The following is a 24024-nucleotide window of genomic DNA, read 5'->3' as shown; positions in this document are numbered from 1 at the left end:
GTTAAAAGCAGTTATCAAATCTCCCCTCATTCTTCTCTTCTGCAGACTAAACAATCCCAATTCCCTCAGCTTCTCCTCATAAGTCATGTGCTCTAGCCCCCTAATCATTTTCGTTGCCCTCCGCTGGACTCTTTCCATTTTTTCCACATCCTCCTTGTAGTGTGGGGCCCAAAACTGGACACAGTACTCCAGGTGAGATCTCACCAATGTCGAATAGAGGGGAATGATCACGTCCTTCGATCTGCTGGCAATGCCCCTACTTATACAGCCCAAAATGCTGTTAGCCTTCTTGGCAACAAGGGCACACTGTAGACTCATATCCAGCTTGTCATCCTCTGTAACACCTAGGTCCTTTTCTGCAGAACTGCTACATAGCCATTCAGTCCCTAGTCTGTAGCAGTGCATGGGATTCTTCCGTCCTAAGTGCAGGACTCTGCACTTGTCCTTGTTGAACCTCATCAGATTTCTTTTGGCCCAATCCTCTAATTTGTCTAGGTCCCTCTGTATCCTATCCCTACCCTCCAGCATATCTACCACTCCCCCCATTCAGTGTCATCTGCAAACTTGCTGAGGGTGCAGTCCACACCATCCTCCAGATCATTAATGAAGATATTGAACAAAACCGGACCCAGGACCAAACTTTGGGGCACTCCGCTTGATACCGGCTGCCATCTAGACATGGAGCCATTGATCACTGTGTTGAAATAGCTACCCAACCAAGGAAAAGCACTCCCGGCAGGCTAGAGGATGCAGTGAGGCTTCTAAATCCTAGGGTAGCCTTGTCAAAAGCTGCCCAGATTCCTGTTATCCTGACAATGCTGATGTTTCTAACTGGAAATTCACAATAGTATTAGGTCTTGTCTACACTACTTCGTGGGTACCTCAGCCCCCCGTAGGAGGCTGTAGTTCACAGAGTCTGGAGGCTTAAGAACATAAGAACAGCCATACTGGGTTAGACCAAAGGTCCATCTAGCCCAGTATCCTGTCTTCTGACAGGGGCCCTATACCAGGTACTCCAGGGTGAATGAACAGAATAGTAATCATCAAGTGATCCATCCCCTGTTACCCATTCCCAGCTTCTGGCAAACAGAAGCTAAGGACACCATCCCTGCCCATCCTGGCTAATAGCCATTGGTGAACCTATCCTCCATGAATTTATCTAGTTCTTTTTTGAACTCTGTTATTGTCCTGGCCTTCACAACATCCCTGGCAAAGAGTTCCACAGATTGACTTGTGCGTTGTGTGAAGAAATACTTCCTTTTGTTTGCTTTAAATCAGCTGCCTATTAATTTCATTGGGTGACCCCTAGTTCTTGTGTTATGAGAAGGAGTAAATAACACTTCCTTATTTACTTTCTCCATAGCAGTCATGATTTTATAGACCTCCATCATATCCCCCCTTAGTCATCTCTTTTCCCAGCTGAAAAGTCCCCATTTTATTAATCTCTCCCCGTACGGCAGCCATTGCATGCCTCTAATCATTTTTGTTGCGCTTTTCTGTATCTTTTCGAATTCCAATATATCTTTTTTGGGATGGGATGACCACATCTGCATGCAGTATTCAAGAGGTGGGCATAGCATGAATTTATATTGAGGCAATATGATATTTTCTGTCTTATTATTTATCTCTTTCTTAATGATTCCCAATATTCTGTTAGCTTTTTTGACTGCCACTGCACATTGAGTGGATGTTTTCAGAGAAGTATCCACAATGACTCCAAGATCTCTTTCTTGAGTGGTAACAGCTAATTTACACCCCATCATTTTGTATATATAGTTGGGATTATGTTTTCTAGTGTGCGTTACTTTGTGTTTAGCAACACTGAATTTCTTGTGCCATTTTGTTGCCCAGTCACTCAGTTTGGTGAGATCCCTTTGTAGCTCTTTACAGTCTGCTTTGGACTTAACTTGAACATTGCTTACCCTGGTTGGTAGTTTACGGGATGATCTTCTCTGGAGGGAGGAACTCCAGAAAAATCTTTGCAGAACCTACACACACAGAACCTGAACTTCCTGATCCAGCCCACTCAGTTATGGCGTCATTGACTCAGCAATGGTTGACTCTTTAGGTTGCAACAGTAAGAGTGTGTCTGACTGCAAAATGTCTCACTTCCATGAAGTCAGAGTTAGTCCTGTGCAGTTGGGTGTGATATTAGGGGAGTTAGATATGTTCATTGTTGATGGCTGTACGTGGGAAGGGGAAGGAAATTTGTTTTGGCGGTGAAGAGTCTGTGGGTGTTAAGTTTCAGTGGAGGACATGTGACCCGAGGTCCCTTTCAAGAGTATCCAGTCTTGAAATTCCTTGGCAAGTTCCTGGAGTTTTATGATTACGTTGATAATAGAAAATGCACACTAGCAATCTTCATTCTGGGCGTGTGTGTGTATGTGTGTGTAGTTAGGCTCACATTCTGTCTACTTCTGCAGTAGGCATGCAAGGGAAAGGCACTAAGCCTATTCTGCCACTCTTACCCATCCTGAATAATGCCTTACTCTACTGGCTTTCCCATTGCTTTAACTGGGCCTGTGTGTATAATAAGGTTGTACCCAAGGTGAACAAAGGTAGCATAATTGAGTCCATAGGTTGTAAAATGCTGTAGGAACCTTCTAGATGAAAAGCACTGTAGAAAAGCAAGGTATTATCTGGGATTTTTGTATTTAGATAGCAGTTGGGATCTCCAGTCGAGGATGAGGGCTTCATTTTGGACAGACAAGTAACAAAGAAGAGGGTCCTGTCTGTGACTCCACGTTAAGGCTGTTATAGTGCTGGAGGAATTCACACTTGATACTTGGTGGATGAAATCTAAGTATAGAACACACAACCACTTTGGGGTTTGTGCCCTGGTTTGTGAAGGTCTGCCCTGAGGTTGGCACCCATGTTCATGAGCCACTGCAGACAGCCTGACACTGGAGTAGTCATGGCAGGATTTACATGCCACGGGTCTACTGGATTGATCAATCATAACCCAATGCTGTTAAAAGTTTAAACTTGCCATTGAGAGTTTAGATGTCAGATGATGGGTTTCAGACAAAAGACCTCGAACAGCTATGCTTGCAGAGGGGAATATCCTTTTAAAGGAAAACCCCAGATCAGGAACTGAGAGCTTTGCTCATAAGTTTTGACGAAGCATCTGAGGATCTTCCTGCCCCAGAAGCCCTAGAAGCCACTGCAGTGTTAGCATTTATACAGCAATTTGCAAAGTATTTATAGTTTTCACTGTTCCATGTACTGAAAGTCAGGTACACCTTGGTACCTGCTGTATGTCACTGACCAAAGGCTGGTCCTGTAGAGAGTTGCCTCTGTAATTGTTACCAAGTCTGCTTACTGTGCTGCTGATCCCCTGCTGTACACTGCCCCTCCATGCCAATGTACATCCCTTGCCCCCTCCAGGTCCCCCCAACAGCACATACCAGCTGCATGATACCACTGTGCACATGCCACAAGCCAGCTGCCCATCCACCATGCATCCCTGTCATTGCAGTACTTCCCAGCTGAATTTCTTCTCCAAAGGCACGCACACCCCAGTCTGTTAATGCTACTCATACCAACCAGCATGACATCGATCCTGGGTAAAATGATGGAACAGCTGATACAGGTCTTTACATTTCCACCTTTTACCTCTTTACCATTAATACCAATCAAATGGGGCTTGTCAAATAAACATAATATCATGCTTTGACAAGATCACAGGTCTTGTTTAAAAATGGAAAATCTGCTGACATAATATACTTTGGCTTCTGTCGGGCGTTTGATTTAGTACCACACAACATTCTGATGAAAAACTCACTATATAAACAAGAAAGCATAAAATTGCTGCTTGTAAGATTTGCAGCTGACAGAAAGCTTGTTGGAGTCAGTGAATAATGATGAGTCCAAGTCACAGATACACAGTGAGCTGGATTGCTTTGCTATGTGTGTGCAGTCAAACAAAGCCTATTCTGCCACATGTGTTTTAATACAGCCAAATGCAAGGTCATACATACATACATCAAGAGACAAAGAATGCAGGCCATACCTACGAAACGGGGGACTGTGTCCTGGGAAGGACATAGGGGGCATGATGGAAATCAGCTGAACATAAACTCATAGTGCCTAAAAAGGATGCCTAGCTGAGAACCGCCTCACTCTCTGAACCATATGGCCACAGCTGGGACCAGCAGAAGTGCTTGAGCTGGAGTCCCGTTGGTAGAGACGAGTGGGATGCTGGCAGTGTGTTCTCTGGGAAAGCCGCAACTCAGGAATTTAGCCCCTCCCTGATCTGAAGTAGCCACAGTTTGGATCTACAAGATGCTTTGCAAGGCCCACTGTCTATCCCAGGAATTTGAAAATTTACGAGGAGGGGGTATTGCAAGGGTGAGAAATGGCAGTGGGGAGTGGGATTTGACAGCTAGGATGTAGCATGGATAGGGTCCCTTCAGCATTTTGATAAATCTAATAATTAAATAACCAACTGAATGCAGACTCCCAGGGTGATGCTGCAGCAAGAAACACTAACACGGTACTTAGAGATATAAGCAAACAGCTAGCCAGTAAGAGCAAGAAGATTACATTAAATAAATGTGGAGGTGTGAGACCATTTCTGGATCCTGTGTCCATTTCTGGGGTCCACACTTAACAAAGGAATTTGAAAAATTGAAAGACGTTCAGAGAAGGGCCCCAAAAATGAATCCAGGACTGGAACCTGCCTTGCAGTCCTGCTGTGAGGAGCTCTTACTAAAGAAGTAACAAAGAGAAGGTCAAGAGGTGACTTGCTTATGATCTGTAAGTACCAACACACAGAGGAAATACCGGAAGGCTTTTTAATCTAGCAGCCAAAGGCATAATAAATATCAGTGGCTGGACACTGAAGCCAGCCAATTTCAAAAAGGAAATAAGGTGTAAATTTTGAACAGTGAGGATAATTAACCATGGGAACAGATTACAAATCGGGGGCTTGTCCATCACTTGATGATGATTTAAATCAACTTTGGATGGCTCTTTCTACAGCTCTGACCCAGACTAGTTTAATCACTAGCTTTTGGGCTCGGTGCAGGAATCATTGGATGAGATACTCTGGCATGGGTTATGTATGAGTGTCATGGATCCACAGGATCTGTGCTATGCCCCACCTTAACAGTCCCTGGAGGAACCCCTTCAGTGTACCAGAACCCCCCCCAAGGGACCCAACTCTTCCTTACACACAGCCTCAACCACGGCAGGACTGAGCCTCTAGGCTCAAGCACTCATTTCACACTGGGAGTGCTGCCCAGCGAGTCCCACTGAGCTACACTCCTGGTCAGAGATGTGTAGCTGTTCAGGGACCCATGCAACTCAGCAAGTATTTGCAGTGACACTCGGAAGCCTTTTCAAACACAGAGTCGTTTTTCTTAGTCAACTGGATATAACCTCAGAAAGTCCTCGTGTTAGCAGAGAGAGACAACCATTAAGACAAAAAGAAAAGGAGGACTTGTGGCACCTTAGAGACTAACCAATTTATTTGAGCATAAGCTTTCGTGAGCTACAGCTCACTTCATCGGATGCATACTGTGGAAAGTTTAGAAGATCTTATTATATACACACAAAGCATGAAAAAATACCTCCTCCCACCCCACTCTCCTGCTGGCAATAACTTATCTAAAGTGATCACTCTCCTTACAATGTGTATGATAATCAAGTTGGGCCATTTCCAGCACAAATCTAGGTTTTCTCAACTCCCGCCCCCCCCCCGCCCACAAACTCACTCTCCTGCTGCTAATAGCTTATCCAAAGTGACCACTCTCCTTACATTGTGTATGATAATTAAGTTCCAGCACAAATCCAGGGTTTAACAAGAACGTCGGGGGGTGGGGTAGGAAAAAACAAGGGAAAATAGGCTACCTTGCATAATGACTAAGCCACTCCCAGTCTCTATTCAAGCCTAAGTTAATTGTATCCAATTTGCAAATGAATTCCAATTCAGAGTGCTTCCGCCGATGTGCACGGGCTGAAATTGTGGAAAAGCAGCATCACTTGCCCCATAACCTCAGCCGTGCGGAACACAATGCCATCCACAGCCTCAGAAACAACTCTGACATCATAATCAAAAAGGCTGACAAAGGAGGTGCTGTTGTCATCATGAATAGGTCGGAATATGAACAAGAGGCTGCTCGGCAGCTCTCCAACACCACTTTCTACAAGCCATTACCCTCCGATCCCACTGAGAGTTACCAAAAGAAACTACACCATCTGCTCAAGAAACTCCCTGAAAAAGCACAAGATCAAATCCGCACAGACACACCCCTGGAACCCCGACCTGGGATATTCTATCTACTACCCAAGATCCACAAACCTGGAAATCCTGGGCGCCCCATCATCTCAGGCATTGGCACCCTGACAGCAGGATTGTCTGGCTATGTAGACTCCCTCCTCAGGCCCTACGCTACCAGCACTCCCAGCTACCTTCGAGACACCACTGACTTCCTGAGGAAACTACAATCCATCGATGATCTTCCTGATAACACCATCCTGGCCACTATGAATGTAGAAGCCCTCTACACCAACATTCCACACAAAGATGGACTACAAGCCGTCAAGAATACTATCCCCGATAATGTCACGGCTAACCTCGTGGCTGAACTTTGTGACTTTGTCCTTACCCATAACTATTTTACATTTGGGGACAATGTATACCTTCAGATCCGTGGCACTGCTATGGGTACGCGCATGGCCCCACAGTATGCCAACATTTTTATGGCTGATTTAGAACAACGCTTCCTCAGCTCTCATCCCCTAACGCCCCTACTCTACTTGCGCTATATTGATGACATGTTCATCATCTGGACCCATGGAAAAGAAGCCCTTGAGGAATTCCACCATGATTTCAACAATTTCCATCCCACCATCAACCTCAGCCTGGTCCAGTCCACACAAGAGATCCACTTCCTGGACACTACAGTGCTAATAAACGATGATCACATAAATACCACCCTATACCGGAAACCTACTGACCACTATTCCTACCTACATGCCTCCAGCTTTCACCCTGACCACACCACACGATCCATCGTCTACAGCCAATCTCTGCGATACAACCGCATTTGCTCCAACCCCTCAAACAGAGACAGACACCTACAAGATCTCTATCAAGCATTCTTACAACTACAGTACCCACCTGCAGAAGTGAAGAAACAGATTGATAGAGCCAGAAGAGTTCCCAGAAGTCACCTACTACAGGACAGGCCTAACAAAGAAAATAACAGAACGCCACTAGCTGTCACCTTCAGCCCCCAACTAAAACCCCTCCAACGCATTATTAAGGATCTACAACCTATCTTGAAGGATGACCCAACACTCTCACAAATCTTGGGAGACAGGCCAGTCTTTGCCTACAGACAGCCCCCCAACGTGAAGCAAATACTCACCAGCAACCACATACCACACAACAGAACCACTAACCCAGGAACCTATCCTTGCAACAAAGCCCGTTGCCAACTGTGCCCACATATCTATTCAGGGGACACCATCACAGGGCCTAATAACATCAGCTACACTGTCAGAGGCTCGTTCACCTGCACATCCACCAATGTGATATATGCCATCATGTGCCAGCAATGCCCCTCTGCCATGTACATTGGTCAAACTGGACAGTCTCTACGTAAAAGAGTAAATGGACACAAATCAGATGTCAAGAATTATAACATTCATAAACCAGTTGGAGAACACTTCAATCTCTCTCGTCACGAGATTACAGACATGAAAGTTGTTATTTTACAACAAAAAAACTTCAAATCCAGACTCCAGCAAGAAACTGCTGAATTGGAATTCATTTGCAAATTGGATACAATTAACTTAGGCTTGAATAGAGACTGGGAGTGGCTTAGTCATTATGCAAGGTAGCCTATTTCCCCTTGTTTTTTCCTACCCCCCTCCCCCTGACGTTCTTGTTAAACCCTGGATTTGTGCTGGAAATGGCCCACCTTGATTATCATACACATTGTAAGGAGAGTGATCACTTTAGATAAGCTATTACCAGCAGGAGAGTGGAGTGGGAGGAGGTATTTTTTCATGCTTTGTGTGTATATAATAAGATCTTCTAAACTTTCCACAGTATGCATCCAATGAAGTGAGCTGTAGCTCACGAAAGCTTATGCTCAAATAAATTGGTTAGTCTCTAAGGTGCCACAAGTACTCCTTTTCTTTTTGCGAATACAGACTAACACGGCTGTTACTCTGAAACCAACCATTAAGACACAGTCCATCCCGCTCAAGCTAACGCTCCAGCCAGCCAGGCTACTGTGGAATCCATATCTGTCCCTCTCCGTCTGTTTCTTTGTCAGACCCAAGTGAGAGCTGTTGATTCTCTCCAAAAGCCAGTATACCTGACACCTTTTGGTCCAGTCTCATCCTCCTGCAGACTCATGCTGAGTTCATAGAATCATAGAAGATTAGGGTTGGAAGAGACTTCAGGAGGCCATCTAGTCCAACCCCCTGCTCAAAGCAAGACCAACTTCAGCTAAATCATCCCAGCCAGGGCTTTGTCAAGCCCGGCCTTAAAAACCTCTAAGAATGGAGGTTTCCACCACCTCCCTAGGTAAGCCATTCCAGTGCTTCACCATCCTCCTAGTGAAATAGTGTTTCCTAATATCCAACCTAGACCGCCCTCACCACAACTTGAGACCATTACTCCTTGTTCTGTCATCTGCCACCACTCGGAACAGCCGAGCTCCATCCTCTTTGGAACCCCTCTTCAGGTAGTTGAAGGCTGCTATCAAATCCCGCCTCACTCTTCTCTTCTGCAGACTAAACAAGCCCAGTTCCCGCAGCCTCTCCTCGTAAGTCATGTGCCCCAAACCCCTGATAATTTTCATTGCCCTCCACTTTGTCAACATCCTTTCTGTAGTGAGGGCCCCAAAACTGGACGCAATACTCCAGATGCGGCCTCACCAGTAACGAATAGAGGGGAATAATCACTTCCCTCGATCTGCTGGCAATGCTCCTGCTAATGTTCACATGATTCTCCTGCCAGTTTCCTATGGTAGGGGTCAGTTGCACAGTCTTTGGGCTCCCATTGTCTTTTTGGATGCTCCATTGATTTTGGTCTGTCTCAGCCAAACCTTTGTTGATCCATTTATACCATCCCTGACAGATCTAAGACATGCACACCTGATGTCTCCTGCTCTGCCCAGGGATTATTTAACCCTTTTGCACCTACTAGCAATCCCTAGTCAAGTCGCATGTGCGTATCAAGTAGATCACACCATACACATCATTCATTAAACAAATTACAGAAAATTCCCACTTCGTCACAGTGGGAGGTCAGACTGGGTGGTCATTATAAACCCTTCTGCCATTAATATCAATGAACAGCGCCAACTCTTGTAAAGTAATAGAGGAACTATGGCCCAAGATCTACCAATCTGTGCTCGGGGCAGTGGAGGATGATGTGTCCTGTTTTCTGCCAGTTTCATAGCTGAGAAAATGTAATTAGATAATGAAGCAGCTCAGTTCTGTGGCAGGATCTATGCCCCAAGCAGGGTACTTCTGAGCATGGGAGCATATATGGTGACAGAGGCATGGAAGCGGCAGAGCTGGTGCATGACAGTCATAACATTAAGGCAATCTAGTACAATCTTGGAGTTCTAGTCAACACACTTGGCAATTTTAAGGAACTCACACAGTACTCAAAAAGGGCTTCAGAGCAGTGTAGTCTGCTGTGTATCCAGCATCGTCAGAGCTGGGAGCTCCGTGTGTGCCTTGCACCTGACATGAGAGGCAGTGCTGTGTCAGACTCCAAAGTTAACAACCTAAGGAAACATTGGTTGTACACATGCACATCAATGTGTGCAAAGTGCCAGCAGGGAGCCACCGTTGTCAGTGTGCACAGGATAAAAGGCCAGGCTGGGTTTACAGGGCAAAACCTCCATTGATTTCAATGAGCATTTTGCCTGAGTAGGGACTTATGAATGCAGGATTTTACCCATAGACTGTACAATGCAGTGAGATGAAAGTGGCAGTATAAATCCTGGAAACCAGAAATTCTATCACATGTAACCACAGGGACCCCCCACCTCACCCCCCAATGTGTCAGCAACAGGGCTCAGGCCAGGGACCTTCAGCTCCTCAACACAAACCTGTGCCACTTGAGCCAAAGGAGTGAGTGTTATCCTGTGTGTGGCCCAGCCACTAGCAGGGGAAGTGACACATTCGTGACACAGCTGTCTGCTAGATAGCAGTGGGACGTTAGAGATCAGGAGTTCTGGGTTGTATTCTGGCTTGGGGAGGGGAGTGTTGTCCAATGGTTAGAGCTGTGGTTACAGTCAGGATAGCCATCTTAGATCCTGCATGTTCATTCTGGAAGACATTGTACCTAAGCGGATGAGACTTGGCCTGCCATATTAGAGAATGGGATTCTTTTCCCTGCAGCGACCTTGTGCAACTGCTCAGTCAACTCATTTGTACAATAGGGGAAATGATACTTGCCAGTGATCTAGAGTCTATGGCCATATTTGGTAGTAAGGGCTTGAAGTGGGTAGCAATGTGGACACTGGAAGAACAGAGTTTAGAACTTATGGCCTCCTGGTTCCCAGCCCAGGGCCCTTTCCCCTAAGACAGTGGTTTTCCACCTGAGTTCCATGGACCCCTGCAGGACCACAGACTATGTCTAAGATTTCCAAAGCACCTCCATTCAAAATTTCTTAGGGGTCCGCAAATGAAAAAAGGTTGAAAACTACTGCTCTAAATCAAAGGGCACTTTGAGGGCAAGTCTCAGGCTCTCTCCATGTCCACTCTGTGGAACATCACCCGGCCCAGTGGTGCTGCAGGTTGGGTCAGAGGCCTGCCTATAATGATATGCTCTAGCACTAGATGTCTCTGTGCTGTATTAAAAGTTCCAGAAAGGGGAGTGGTCATAGATGGCTCATGAACCGCTGGCTGGGGGAAGCTAGCCTCCCAGCCCTGCCCCTTCCACCCTCCCTCCCCCATGGCCACTGGACCCTGCCCCAGGCTAGCACCCCCAGCCCTGGAGCGTCGGGAGAGAAGGCAGGCGGCATGGCCCTACCAGCCCCTGGAGCCAGGCAGCAGAGTGGAAGCAGGAGGCCTGGGGGCGGAGCATGGGTGGGACCATGCCTGGCTGTTTGGGGAGGCATAGCCTCCCGCAGCCTATGGTACCTGCCACCCAAGGGAGTGGTCTCCTGGAGAGACTTGAGATGAAAGTGGCTTGTTTTGTCTGTGGCTTCTTGTTCTCTCTATGTGGCAGCTAGTTAAGAACAACATTAGGAAGCCCCCTTGTCTCACCCCAGAAAGGGGTCCTGAAGAATAGTTAGGCAGCAGATCTCTGTCTAGTGAAGGCATTTCTAACTGTCAAGGCGTGCCATTCAGGCTAGCAATAATGCAAGCTCTAAGCACGTTGTGACCAAGGGCCTGAATTTGGAAAATGCCAGTGGCAGTAAAATCACAGCTCTCTCTTTCTCTCTCAATTTCCTAGGAAGTGTCCAGAAACCTCACCAGAGAGAACAAGCCATTCACAGGGAACATGGATGCAATTTGGAGTGAGCCAAACACAAGGGACAAGGAAAACTGTTCCAGCAGTATCTCTAACAGCCTCCCTGACATCCAGAGCTCCCTGCAGAGGGATGCTGCAGCTGCGTACACCCACACTGAGGTATGGCAAGCTGCCTTCTCCTGGCTGCCCGTGGAGCTCTTGTGCAGCCAAGTCCCAGGAACCCCGTTCCAGTCCAAGAGCACTCAGTGCCGCCGGTGCAGGCAATGCTCAGCAGTAGGACTGGTGAAAGGTGTTGAGGGAGAAATGTACTGGAGCTGTAGGGCTAACTCTGAACATCAGCAAAAAGAAAAGGAGGACTTGTGGCACCTTAGAGACTAACCAATTTATTTGAACATGAGCTTTCGGGAGCTACAGTTCACCTCATCGGATGCATACTGTGGAAAGTACAGAAGATCTTTTTATACACACAAGCCATGAAAAAATGGGTGTTTACCACTACAAAAGGTTTTCTGTCCCCCCACCCCACTCTCCTGCTGGTAATAGCTTATCTAAAGTGACCACTCTCCTTACAGTGTGTATGATAATCAAGGTGGGCCATTTCCAGCACAAATCCAGGGTTTAACAAGAACGTCTTGGGGGGGGGGGTAGGAAAAAACAAGGGGAAATAGGTTACCTTGCATATGACTTAGCCACTCCCAGTCTCTATTCAAGCCTAAGTTAATTGTATCCAATTTGCAAATGAATTCCAATTCAACCGTCTCTCGCTGGAGTCTGGTTTTGAAGTTTTTCTGTTGTAATATCGCAACTTTATATTACAGGAGAAAACCTGGATTTGTGCTGGAAATGGCCCAACTTGATTATCATACACATTGTAAGGGGAGTGGTCACTTTAGATAAGATATTACCAGCAGGAGAGTGGGGTGGGGGGACAGAAAACCTTTTGTAGTGGTAAACACCCATTTTTTCATGGTTTGTGTGTATAAAAAGATCTTCTGTACTTTCCACAGTATGCATCTGATGAAGTGAGCTGTAGCTCACGAAAGCTTATGCTCAAACAAATTGGTTAGTCTCTAAGGTGCAACAAGTACTCCTTTTCTTTTTGCGAATACACACTAACACAGCTGTTACTCTGAAATCTGAACATCAGGGTTGGAAGTTGGTGGACTTAGGCATCCCCACATGGCAATATGTGATGGGAGTTGCATCCCCTTGTTATCCTGATGCCTGTAGGTGGCAGGACAGAACAGCTGCTTTCCCACTGAGACCTCCTCCTTTGCCACCACACGCCAGGCATGGCTTTGGATTGGGCACATCTTGTTGTCCAGGCTTGGGTTCCTCGACCTTTGCGTCTCACGCTCAGGTCTCTCCGGGTGGTCGGCCCCCACTCTGCCATGCAGTGTGTCCCTTACAGGCAATGAGGGAGTCACCAGCAGCTACACCCTGCACTGAAATTGTCCCTGTTGCAGCCAGACTTGTTCTTGTGGCTTTAGGCCCTGGGGAGAGGAGCAGGCTTGGTGGCTCTGGAGACTTACTGTCATAGAGCAAGACAGGCAGCACTGCAGGCTTCCCCTGCATGTGAACCTGAGCTCTGACCTGAGGACAGTGGGGTTCCACCTCCATGACTCATTGCGTGCTCGACCTCTGCTCAGACTGCTTAGACAGGCTCCACTGAGAGGAGCTGACGGGGCCTCATTGGCAAAAAATGTCTGATTTTAACATGGGCACCAAACAGCCTCCAGCTGGTCCCTGCTGGTCTATGGTGGGTTAGCACAGACAGGCTGGCTGGCAGGGCTGGCTCCATCCCTCCCTTCTCTTCCCTGCAAAGCTGTTCTCCCACTCACCCTCATCATGACTGTAACTGGTGCAGCTGCTCAGAGCTGTGGGATCAGACCCGTAAGGCACTTGGAAGTGCCACGGGCACCATGACTTGGAGGCACGCACTGAAGGTGCTTCAGCTGCTAGGTCACATAAACACCCAGAGCCATGGCTGAGGGGAGTGGTATTTTACTAGGGCTGGCAGGAAAGGGAAGGGTTGAAAACACCATGGCTTCAGCTGTTACAATTCAAGGTAAAACAGTAGCATTCGCGGCTTGGCCCTGGGGGCACCCAGCCGAGGGTTCAGGCTCTCTTGTGCCTGGGGTGCCTGCTCCAATCTCGTCCTTTAGGACAGGCAATCCGGGAACTTGCAGATACCTCGCCCAGGATCGGCCCATGGCATTTCTCATCGGGGCCCCTCTAGTTACAACAGCACTTCCTGCACAGTTGCTGCTAGTGGCTGCTCCAGCCACAGCAACCATTAGACTACTCGGCTTGGTGTATAATTGAGATGGAATATATGGGCCAAAGGTGTTACTGCACGCCAATCCCTCTCCAGTGTTAAACCAGGTATGGGCCCAGGAGGTGGTGGGGGTGGCAGCCATGACGGTGAAGCTTGCTCCAGTAGCATCTCTCTGGTTTTTGCCCCTCTTTCTGTAAGGAACCCCAAAGGGGGTGGTGGGTGGAACAGCCTCATTATTTTGTCCACCACTGAGTCCTAATATCAGACATACCAATTTTGATGTTTTTAACAAGCATAACTTCTTCTGTCCTTGGCCTATATCAACATGGCCTTTTGCATCAGACTAATGTAGTGTCTCTGTCTGGTTCTCTTGCACCAGTTTAGAACATTCTTTATTGAAAATAACTTGACCTACTTTCCATGGTAAATTCCTAAGCAGGCAAAAGTTATAGACCAATTGTCCCAAAAGGCCCGCAGTCGTCCCTGGCTACATACCATTGGTTCAGCCGCAGGCAAAGGAGACTGCCCCCTTGCCAGGCTGACCCCCAGTGCTTTAGCTTTCTTCTGGATCCTGGGGGTCCAAGAGCCTGAGCCAGCTGCTGGCTCTGTGTTGGGGATAATCTCCTGCAGGCCCCTCTTGCTCAGCTCTCTGGCTGCAGGCCCTCTCGGCTCTGTCTCAGCTCTGCAAGCAGCAGCGTCCTGCTGAAGGGCTGCTGCTTACAGCCTGCTCTGCCCGCAGCTGCTCCCATCCCTGTCTTGCTTCCAGTTCAGTCTGCAGCCCCACAGAAAATCTCCAGTGTCGGCTTCCCACCCCCACCCAGCTCCCCATACAACCACTCCAGCACCTGTTTCCCACCCCCACCCAGCTCCCCACACAACCCCTGCAGTGCCGGCTTCCTGACCCTCTCTGCTCCCATCCCAACCTTTCCAGTGCCTGCTTCCTGTTCCCTCCCGGGTCCCAACACAAACCCTCCAGTGCCTGCTTCCTGCCCCTCCCTGCTCCCCACCCAAGCTGTCCAGTGTCTGATTCCTGCCCCCTCCCAGCTCCCCACATAACCCCTCCAGCGCCTGCTTCCTGCCCCTCGCAGCTTCCCACACAACCCCTTGAGCGCCTAATTCCTGCCCCTCCCTGCTCCCCACACAAGCCCTCCAGCACCAGCTTCCTGTCCCTCCCTGCTCCCCACATGACCCCTCCAGTGCCTGATTCCTTCCCCCTCCCCACACAGCCCCTCCAGCGCCTCCTTCCTGTGCCCTCCCCACACAACCCCTCCAGCACCTCCTTCCTGCCCCTCTCTGCTCACCACAGAACCCGTCCAGCGCCTGATTCCTGTCCCTCCCCACTCCCCACAGAACCCCTCCAGCACCTCCTTCCTGCCCCTCTCTGCTCACCACACAACCCCTCCAGCGTGGGCTTCCCATCCCGTCCCTGCTCGCCACAGAACCTCTCCAGCGCCTGCTTCCCACCCCCTCCCTGCTCCCCACAAAACTTCTCCAGCTCATGCTTGCTGCCCCTCCCTGTTCCCCTCAGAACTCCTCCAACGTCTCCTTCCTGTCCCTCCATGCTCCCCACACAAACCCTGCAGCGCCTCTTTCCTGCCCCCTCCACACACAAACCCTCCAGTGCCTGCTTCTGACCTGGTCTCTCCTCCCAGCATAACCCCTCCAGCACCTGCTTCCTTCCCCCTCCTCGCTGCCTGCACAATCGCTCCCTTGCCTGCTTCCTGCCCCCTTACTGCTTTGCACAGAGGCCCTCCAGTGCCTGCCTCCTGCCCCTTCCAGCTCCCCATACAACTCTTCTAGCGCCTGCTTCCTGCCCCTCTAGTGCTCCGTACATAACCCCTCCGGCACCTGCTTACCTGCCCCACTCCGTGTTTCCCACGGGCCATCCAGCCTGTCCTGGTGTGGCTGCTGACATTCCAGAGAGCAGTCACTTCCAGGGTTTGACCTTTGTCAGAGAATTTCTGCTCCATCCCATTTCCACTAAGAGTGGAGTCTGGGTCTGTGGGGGTTCAGACATCAGCAGGGTGGGGGTCAATGGACCTGTAGTGGCTTCATGAGGGCATTTCCCTTGGGCAAGTAGCCACCCGAATGAGACAAACTAGTTCAAAATGCTTTTTCTCCTTGCTTAGCAAACCTGATTTCCGCTCCTCAGACTCCATCCTGCTGAAGTCAGCACAATCCAGCAAACCCAGAGCGTAGGCTGGAGCAGGACCAGCCTGTTCTGTGCCCCTCCCAAGGGGTGCTGGTTTGAGGTCAGAGATGGATGGGAGGGTTGGTGTCTGGAAATCATGATGTCACTTTGCAGCATGGAGCAGCAATTTGAGGTGGGTGGAATTCTCTGGGAATGTCTGTGCTGCAGTGAGGTAGAGCCAATGATTACTGGGCGTGGGGGTGCAGTGTGTGGACAGCGTGCCACTGTGCAATCCAGAGAAACGATCCTCCCCTGCCAGCTACTACCAGGCTCTACTGCCATCTCCTGTTCTGTGTACAGCCCTGCTGCCCAGCCGAGTGGGCACAGAGCACAGCTTCAGCTGTTAGGGTTTCTAAGAAAAACTGCAGTTTGATTTTACTCATTTCAAAGGGAACAGATGGGAGCACCAAGTTCCCCCTGTCTGGCAGGTGCCACACCCAAAGCTGGTGTGGTCTGCTCAGCATAGGGGGCAGTGCAGAATTGGTACAGCAGTTCCTACCCCATCCCTCTCAGTAGTAGTCATAGGGGGCATGGGAAGAAAGGGGCATGACTGGGGCTTCCCAGTGCAATTTCTAGTTGCTGTCATGGCCCCTTTGGGCCATTGGCAGGTGGTGTAATTTAGAGCAGCCTCATGCTGTTCTAACTCAGGCTGCAGGGAACCAGCCTGATTTAGCATTCGCAGCCTGATCCATGCTGTGCACTGTCCCAGAACCAACAGTGTGGCTCTGAATCTCCCCCTTTCTGTAACGGTGCTGCTGGCAGAGTGGGGGGAGGGGTCTCGTGGGACAAGGGGGCAGGGAGCAGCCCCACAAGGCCTAGTAGAGGCTCTGAGTTCTAGCTCCAAGGAATGGACCAAACTGAGCTGCTCGAGGAGGCTGAATTGCTGGGGGACTTCACCAATGAGCAGCCATGTCTCCCTGCTGAGGAAGGCCCAGCATGGCAAAGCGCTGTGGCACTTGTGTGTGATGTTCACACCACGTAGTGTGCTCAGGCTGTAGTCCGTGACTAAGGCAGCCTCGGCCCCAGGATCATGGGCCCCACAATCATGGCCTCCAGAGGTGGATGATTTTGCTCTGAGTGTTTTGGTGATGCCCAGCTTGGTGCTCAGCTGCAGACTCTGCTGTGCACTTTGTGATCTGGGGAGGTAGATTTAGAGGTGAAGCAGGGAAGCTGTCCCTGAGCATTGGGGCGGGGCCGACAGTGACTCCATCATGAGTGGTGCACTCAGTGGGCTTAGGAGCAGGTGCCCTATGGGTCAGGGTTCATATTAGTGCACACAAGTGTAACTGGTTGATCGGGACCAGGCACGTACGAGGCTGACTGATGGGACTGGATGTACATAAAACCTTCTCTTTCCAATTTTACCATACAGCAGAGAAGGGTTCAAGCACACCTGCTGATGTATAAAATATTTTTCATCAGCAGTAGCACTTCTACCCCCACGAGGTCCATCCCTCACTCTCCTCACCAGCCCCACCTTCGCTAAGCATTGCAAATGCCAAGGAATTTAATACACAGAAATGGCTGTCAAGCAGTGCAGGGTGTAATGCACACAATGTGCCTGACAGAAGCCCACAAAAGGCAATAAAGAGCTAAGCCACCTAGCATGCCTGTCCCTCCACTCCTCCCACCACAGGCACATACCTTGCTATTACCACAAGGACTATGCACCACACATCATAACCTTAACTCTGCCCCACCTGCCCGCAGCCCTTCTGCACACAGCCCTTTCCCAAACTGCCCTCTCCCAGCACAACCACATAATAATGCACCAAACACCCACAACTATTGGTTTTGGGGGGAAATGTTCTGGAAAAGTTGTGTATCCGCAAGAGTAAAAGGGGGTGAAATGAAGATTGTGGTGTGTGTAATGGGTAATGGCACACTGTGTCTCTGGGGCTGAAGGGTTAGGTGGCTTAGCTTTACATTGCCTTGCTTTCGTGGGTTTCTGTCAGGCCTTTTGTGTGCAACACCGCCCAGACTGCTTCATAACAGAGTTTTTGTGTGTTAATCTCACTAGCAGCCAGTTGAGTGCTGGAGAGATTCCATTCCCATCCAGGCTGAAGTGCAAAGCATGGCACTTTTGTTACCCTGAGTGATCTCGCTTCCAAAAATTCTTCTTTTCTTGTAGTTAATTTCAGCAAGGGGTTAAAGGAACCCTGGAGCCATCCTTTCAGCCAACTAGCCATTGCTGCAGTGGTTCTGGTTCTCTTTCCCTTTCCTTTTAATGAGATAAAAATCAGGGGTATTAGCCTGCAACCTGAAAATAGACTGACCTCTAAAGCCAGCCCCTGGGAACTCCTTGCTCCCCCCGGCAGGCTGCCCCAGGCATTCAACAGGCTCGTATTCTCCTTTCCTCATTAAGTATTTTTACCTTTGCTATGTGTAAATAGATCCAACACTCAAGTACACTGTGAAATGCTGGAACCTCATCTGCAGCACATACTTGTACCATCATCATATACAGCCCAGCTGTCTATGATTACACACCTAGCACATGCCCCATGTGTAATATATCCTACGCTCAATATACAGTTCTATCCTCACATACACAATGCAACTGTTTGACATGCAGCATTCCTCATATACAGTGTATACTCAGTTCACACACAGCGCATACACTCAGGGCCAGATTGGGGGAGGGGGGGAAATGATGGTATTCAAGATCCTCCTACAATCCCCAGCTCCATGTGACTGGAGGTTTCTGCAGAAATGATCATTAGTGAAATATTAATGTTGGAATTGCAGTGGTCATTGTTGGGCTTCAGAATGAACAATAAAATGAATGGCTCAGTGCTCTTGTTTTGGTCAGCATTTGTCTGCAGACTCAGGAAGACAGCCCTGCATTGCTTCACACTCGTTGAGTTGTCTTTGCAGTTGTAAAACTAGAAATATTTTTTTTGTAACAAAAGCTCCAATTCTGCAGGAAGCGATTGAATAGAAGGAAGTGAGTAAGCCATGAATATGCTGCTGAACAGCTGGTATGCCCTAACGTAACCAACCATAGCCTCATACGCATACAGATGTTACAGCCATCTTGGGGAATCGAACCCTAGCTTCTCAGCACCTGGAACACAGGCACTGCCTCTTGAGCTAAAAGGTGGTTTCCTTTAGCTGTGAGATGGTATGAGCCATTAGATGGAGACATGAACTCAAAATACTAAGTCCATGTATTACACTAACACTAAGCACCAGCCCCTGCAAACACCCTAACAACATACACTATCAACATCCTGGTATGTGCAACATATAATTTAGAAAAGATCATAGGAACTGTATGTTCCCATCCCATACTGTACCTCATACGCAACATAAGCCCATAGCACTGCTTATCCCTACTATTCACAACAGTCTTTCCACTAGCAAAAAATGAAGTACTGATGACCTTGACAAATTAAACAAGGACAAGGTGTGCTGCTTAAAGGGCAACAAGTCAGACCAACTATGGTATAGATCCACTCTTCCATTTCCCAGCTAAACACACTCAGCAATGCGGCTGTGTATTTTGGCCATCATGTAACATCTCCTTATATCTCATAAAGGAAAAATACAAAGAGAGATTCCTGCAAGATGAGATGGTTTCTCAGCAAATCAACTCTGTCGAGTCCCTGCAGCAGCTGCTTCCCGCTCCAGAGGCAATGAAACCAAAACAGCCCTTGCAGAGGAAGATGCATGTGCGGAGCCGGTTTCCTTCCAAGCCCACCATCATTCGAGGCATCACCTATTACAAGGCCAAGTTCACGGAGTCAGAAAATGACCTAGAGGAACGTGAGTTGTGTTTGCAGCCGTGGCTGGCTTCATGGAATTGGACATCTGGGCCTCTTAGCAATGGGGTGGGTAAAGTCTGTAGCCAATCAGCCTCTTCCCCACTCAGCAGCCTGGCTGTCCAAGCTGCGTACAAGATTGTACCTTTTCAAAATGTGACCCTGTGAGAGAATAGTCATAAGTGAATGTGTGATGGAGAAGCTAGGGTCCTGGGTTCCATGGACCAGTTAGGTTCTGCATCACCAGGCCTTTCATTCTAATGATATCTGCATTCCCTGCAAGCCATTCAGCCTACCCCCACCACTGGCTCTCTGACATCTTACGGGCACCTCTGCAGAAAGTGTGAGGAGGGATTTGAAGGAGCACGTGGCTTGGTTCCATGTATATGGAGCAGTGTGGAAGAAAGCACCACACATTTGTGGGAGAAGCAGCCAAATGGGCATTTAGGGCTGGCATCACTGGCAAAGCAGAGGAGGCAGGGACAATGAAAAACAAGAGAGAAGTGTGGAGGAGCAGATGTGTGAAGATGAGTGAGTACAAGACACTGAAAGGAGCAGGGAAGGGATTGAAAAGGATGGATGAGGTGCTCAAAGTGATGGGCTGCAGAGATAATCTTAGCATAGTCTACATAGCTATTGTTAGAGCAGTAGCATGAGCCCTGCAAGCCCCAGTCTATTGATCCAGGCTGGGAGACTTGCTACTGTGGGCTGCATAGATGTACTCTAAGTGACCTGGGACAGAGGAAGCAGCTAGTCCATGTGCCACCTTAGAATCATAGAATATCAGGGTTGGAAGAGACCTCAGGAGGTCATCTAGTCCAACCCCCTGCTCAAAGCAGGGCCAACACCAACTAAATCATCCCAGCCAGGACTTAAAAACCTCAAAGGATGGAGATTCCATCACCTCCCTAGGTAACCCATTCCAGTGCTTCATCACCCTCCTAGTGAAAGTGTTTCCTAATATCCAACCTAGACCTCCCCCATTGCAACTTGAGACCATTGCTTCTTGTTCTGTCATCTGCCGCCACTGAGAACAGTCAAGCTCCATCGTATTTAGAGCACTCCCTTCAGGTAGTCGAAGGCTGCTATCAAATCCCCCCCCCCCACTCTTCTCTTCTGCAGACTAAATAACCCCAGTTCCCTCAGCCTCTCCTGGTAAGTCATGTGCCCTAGCCCCCTAATCATTTTTATTGCCCTCTGCTGGACTCTCTCCAATTTGTCCACAACCCTTCTGTAGTGGCGGGGGGGAGGGGGGACCAAAACTGAACACAATACTCCAGGTCTAGCCTCACCAGTGCCAAACAGAGGAGAGTAATCGCTTCCCTTGATCTGCTGGCAATTCTCCTAATACAGTCCAATATGCCGTTGGCCTTCTTGACAACAAGGGCACACTGCTGATGCATATCCAGCTTCTCATCCACTGTAATCCCCAGGTCCTTTTCTGCAGAACTGCTGCTTAGCCAGTCGGTCCCCAGCCTGTAGTGGTGCATGGGAGTCTTCCTTCCTAAGTGTAGGACTCTGCATTTGTCCTTGTTGAACCTCATCAGATTTCTTTTATTCCAATCCTCCAGTTTGTCTAGACCTTGGACCCTATCCCTACCCTCCAGCATATCTACCTCTCCCCTCAGGTTAGTGTCATCTGTGAACTTGCTTAGTGTCATCACTACCTGTTGAGCCCGACAATCTGGATAGCTTTCTATCCACCTTATTGGATGGATGGATTCATACAATCCATACTACTTTAACTTGCTGGCAAGAATACTGCAGGAGACCCTATCAAAAGCTTTACTAAAGTCAAGATAGATCACATCCACTGCTTTCCCCATATCCACAGAGCCAGTTATCTCATCATAGAAGGCAATCAGTTTGGTCAGGCATGACTTGCCCTTGGTGAATCCATGTTGACTGTTCCTGATCACTTTCCTCTCCTCTAAGTGCTTCAAAATGGATTTCTTGAGGACTTGGATTTTGCCGGGGACTGAAGTGACGCTGACCGGTCTGTAGTTCCCCGGGTTCTCTTTCTTCTCTTTTTTAAATATGGGCACTATATTTGCCTTTTTCCAATTGTCCAGGACCTCCCCCCATCGCCACGAATTTTCAAAGATAATGGCCAATGGCTCTGCAATCACATCAGCCAACTCCCTCAGCACCCTCGGATGCATTAGATCTGGACCTATGGACTTGTGCATGTCCAGCTTTTCTAAATAGTCCTTAACCTGTTCTTTCACCACTGAGGGCTGCTCACCTCCTCCCCATACGGTGTTGCCCAGTGCAGCAGTCTGGGAGCTGACCTTGTCTGTGAAGACCGAGGCAAAAAAAAAAAAAAAAAAAAGCATTGAATACTTCAGCTTTTTCCACATCATCTCTCACTATATTGCCTCCCCCCTTCAGTAAGGGTCCCACACTTTCCCTGACCACCTTCTTGTTGCTATCATACCTGTAGAAACCCTTCTTGTTACCCTTCACAACCCTTACTAGCTGCAACTCCAATCGAGCCTTGGCCTTCCTGATTACACCCCTGCATGCTCTAGCAATATTTTTATACTCCTCCCTAGTCATCTGTCCCAATTTCTACTTCTTGTAAGCTTCCTTTTTGAGTTTAAACTCAAAGATTTCACTGTTAAGGCAAACTGGTGCCTGCCATATTTGCTATTCTTTCTGCACATCAGGATGGTCTGTTCCTGTGTCCTCAATAAGGCTTCTTTAAAATATAGCCAGCTCTCCTGGCCTCCTTTGCCCCTCATATTAGCCTCCCAGGGGATCCTGCCCATCAGTTCCCTGAGGGAGTCAAAGTCTGCTTTTCTGAAGTCCAGGGTCCATATTTTGCTACTCTCCTTTCTTCCTTTTGTCAGGATCCTGACCTCAACCATCTCATGGTCACTGCTGCCTAGGTTGCCACCCACTTCTACTTCCCCTACCAATTCTTCCCTGTTTGTAAGCAGCAGGTCAAGAGGAGCATGGCCCCTACTTGATTCCTCCAGCACTTGTACCAGGAAGTTATCCCCAACACTCTCCAAAAACTTCCAGGATTGTCTGTGCATTGCTATATTCCTCTCCCAGGAGATGTCAAGGTGATTGAAGTCCCCCATGAGAACCAGGGCCTGTGATCTGGAAACTTCAGTTAGTTGTCTGAAGAAAGCCTCATCTACCTCATCCTTTTGATCCAGTGGTCTATAGCACATGCCCTTCTCTAAAAGGGAGAGCTAGAAATGAAGGAAACCAAAACAACATGGAAATAGAAGTGTTTCTGACAGGCAAAGACCCATCTGCACTAGATGTGGCTGAGAACATGGAACAGAAAACACATTTTGCTACAGTGTGTCACAGAGTTAGAGCCCAAAGCGTCTGTTCACTGGGAGAACAGCAAAGCAATAACCTAGATTATTTGGTGGGCACAATGACAGTTGCACAAATGTGACTAAACAGTATTGTCAGAATTGCACTCTTTAAACTGTCACACTGGAGAGTAATACAGTGTTACTGTGCAGTAGCTAAGGGGATATGGAACTCTTGCCAAAAAGAAAAGGAGTACTTGTGGCACTTTAGAGACTAATTTATTTGAGCATAAGTTTATGCTCAAATAAATTAGTCTCTAAGGTGCCACAAGTACTCCTTTTCTTTTTGCGACTACAGACTAACACGGCTGCTACTCTGAAACTCATCGTTTTCTTTAAAACTCAATACAATAAATGCAAATTCATCACCTGTGTTAGGACAGAAAACCAGCCTAGCCAGGAAATTAGGTAAAAACACATTTACTGAAAATGGCTCACTATGAACCAGAGGCAACAGACAGTACATAGAATTCCATCGGTCTCCCAAGGGCTGTCGTATCTGGAAGGAGACTGCAAATCACAAAACAACTACAGTGATGCATTCAATGAGAGAAATTCCATTGATCTTAATGGAGGAAATAAAAACAGAGTTTGAAAAATATGAAAAGCTGGGAGCGATTGAAAGTGTAAAAGACCTGGGTAAATGACATGGGTGGAATTGAAAAGGCAGTTAAAGTGCAGATGTGCATTGATAAGGGTGAGTTTACATTATGTGGCATTGTCTAACTGTTGACAAGGAGACTGCTAAGCTCTCAGAAGCCAAAATATCCTCTGAATTACATGTTTAAGCAAATGCCAGTTGGCTGTTATATTCTGGAGTGCAAGCTAGGCCAGTGGTTCTCAACTTATTACACATTGTGAGCCACATTTGCAGACCACAGTGTGTTACCTGGGCTGCAGGAGCCGGGTGGCAGGGCAACGGGCAGCCCGGACCCTGACACTGGACCCCTGCTCCACAAGGCCGGCCAGCTGCCCACCTGACCCTCACCACGCAGCTGCCC

The 24024-nt window shown here is 48.2% G+C and overlaps 2 protein-coding genes across 4 annotated transcripts in view; one reads left to right on the top strand and one right to left on the bottom strand.

Annotated features, from left to right (window-relative positions):
• The window catches only part of ATF6 (activating transcription factor 6), a 419899-nt gene that overhangs the window by 18324 nt on the left and 377551 nt on the right, over nucleotides 1-24024 (bottom strand). The window lies entirely within an intron of this gene.
• The window catches only part of OLFML2B (olfactomedin like 2B), a 96898-nt gene that overhangs the window by 39105 nt on the left and 33769 nt on the right, over nucleotides 1-24024 (top strand). For all 3 annotated transcript variants that reach the window (XM_084636797.1, XM_084636796.1, XM_084636795.1), the window contains 2 exons: nucleotides 11438-11614; nucleotides 19467-19692. In XM_084636797.1, the coding sequence (XP_084492923.1) occupies nucleotides 11438-11614; nucleotides 19467-19692 (403 nt within the window). The remainder of the gene's footprint in view (nucleotides 1-11437; nucleotides 11615-19466; nucleotides 19693-24024) is intronic.

The sequence above is a fragment of the Lepidochelys olivacea genome (genome assembly GCF_965140295.1).
Source record: "Lepidochelys olivacea isolate rLepOli2 genome assembly, chromosome: 8".
Classification (NCBI taxonomy): domain Eukaryota; kingdom Metazoa; phylum Chordata; order Testudines; family Cheloniidae; genus Lepidochelys; species Lepidochelys olivacea.
Note: the sequence above shows the minus strand (reverse complement) of the source record. Positions and strands in the feature narration are given on the sequence as shown.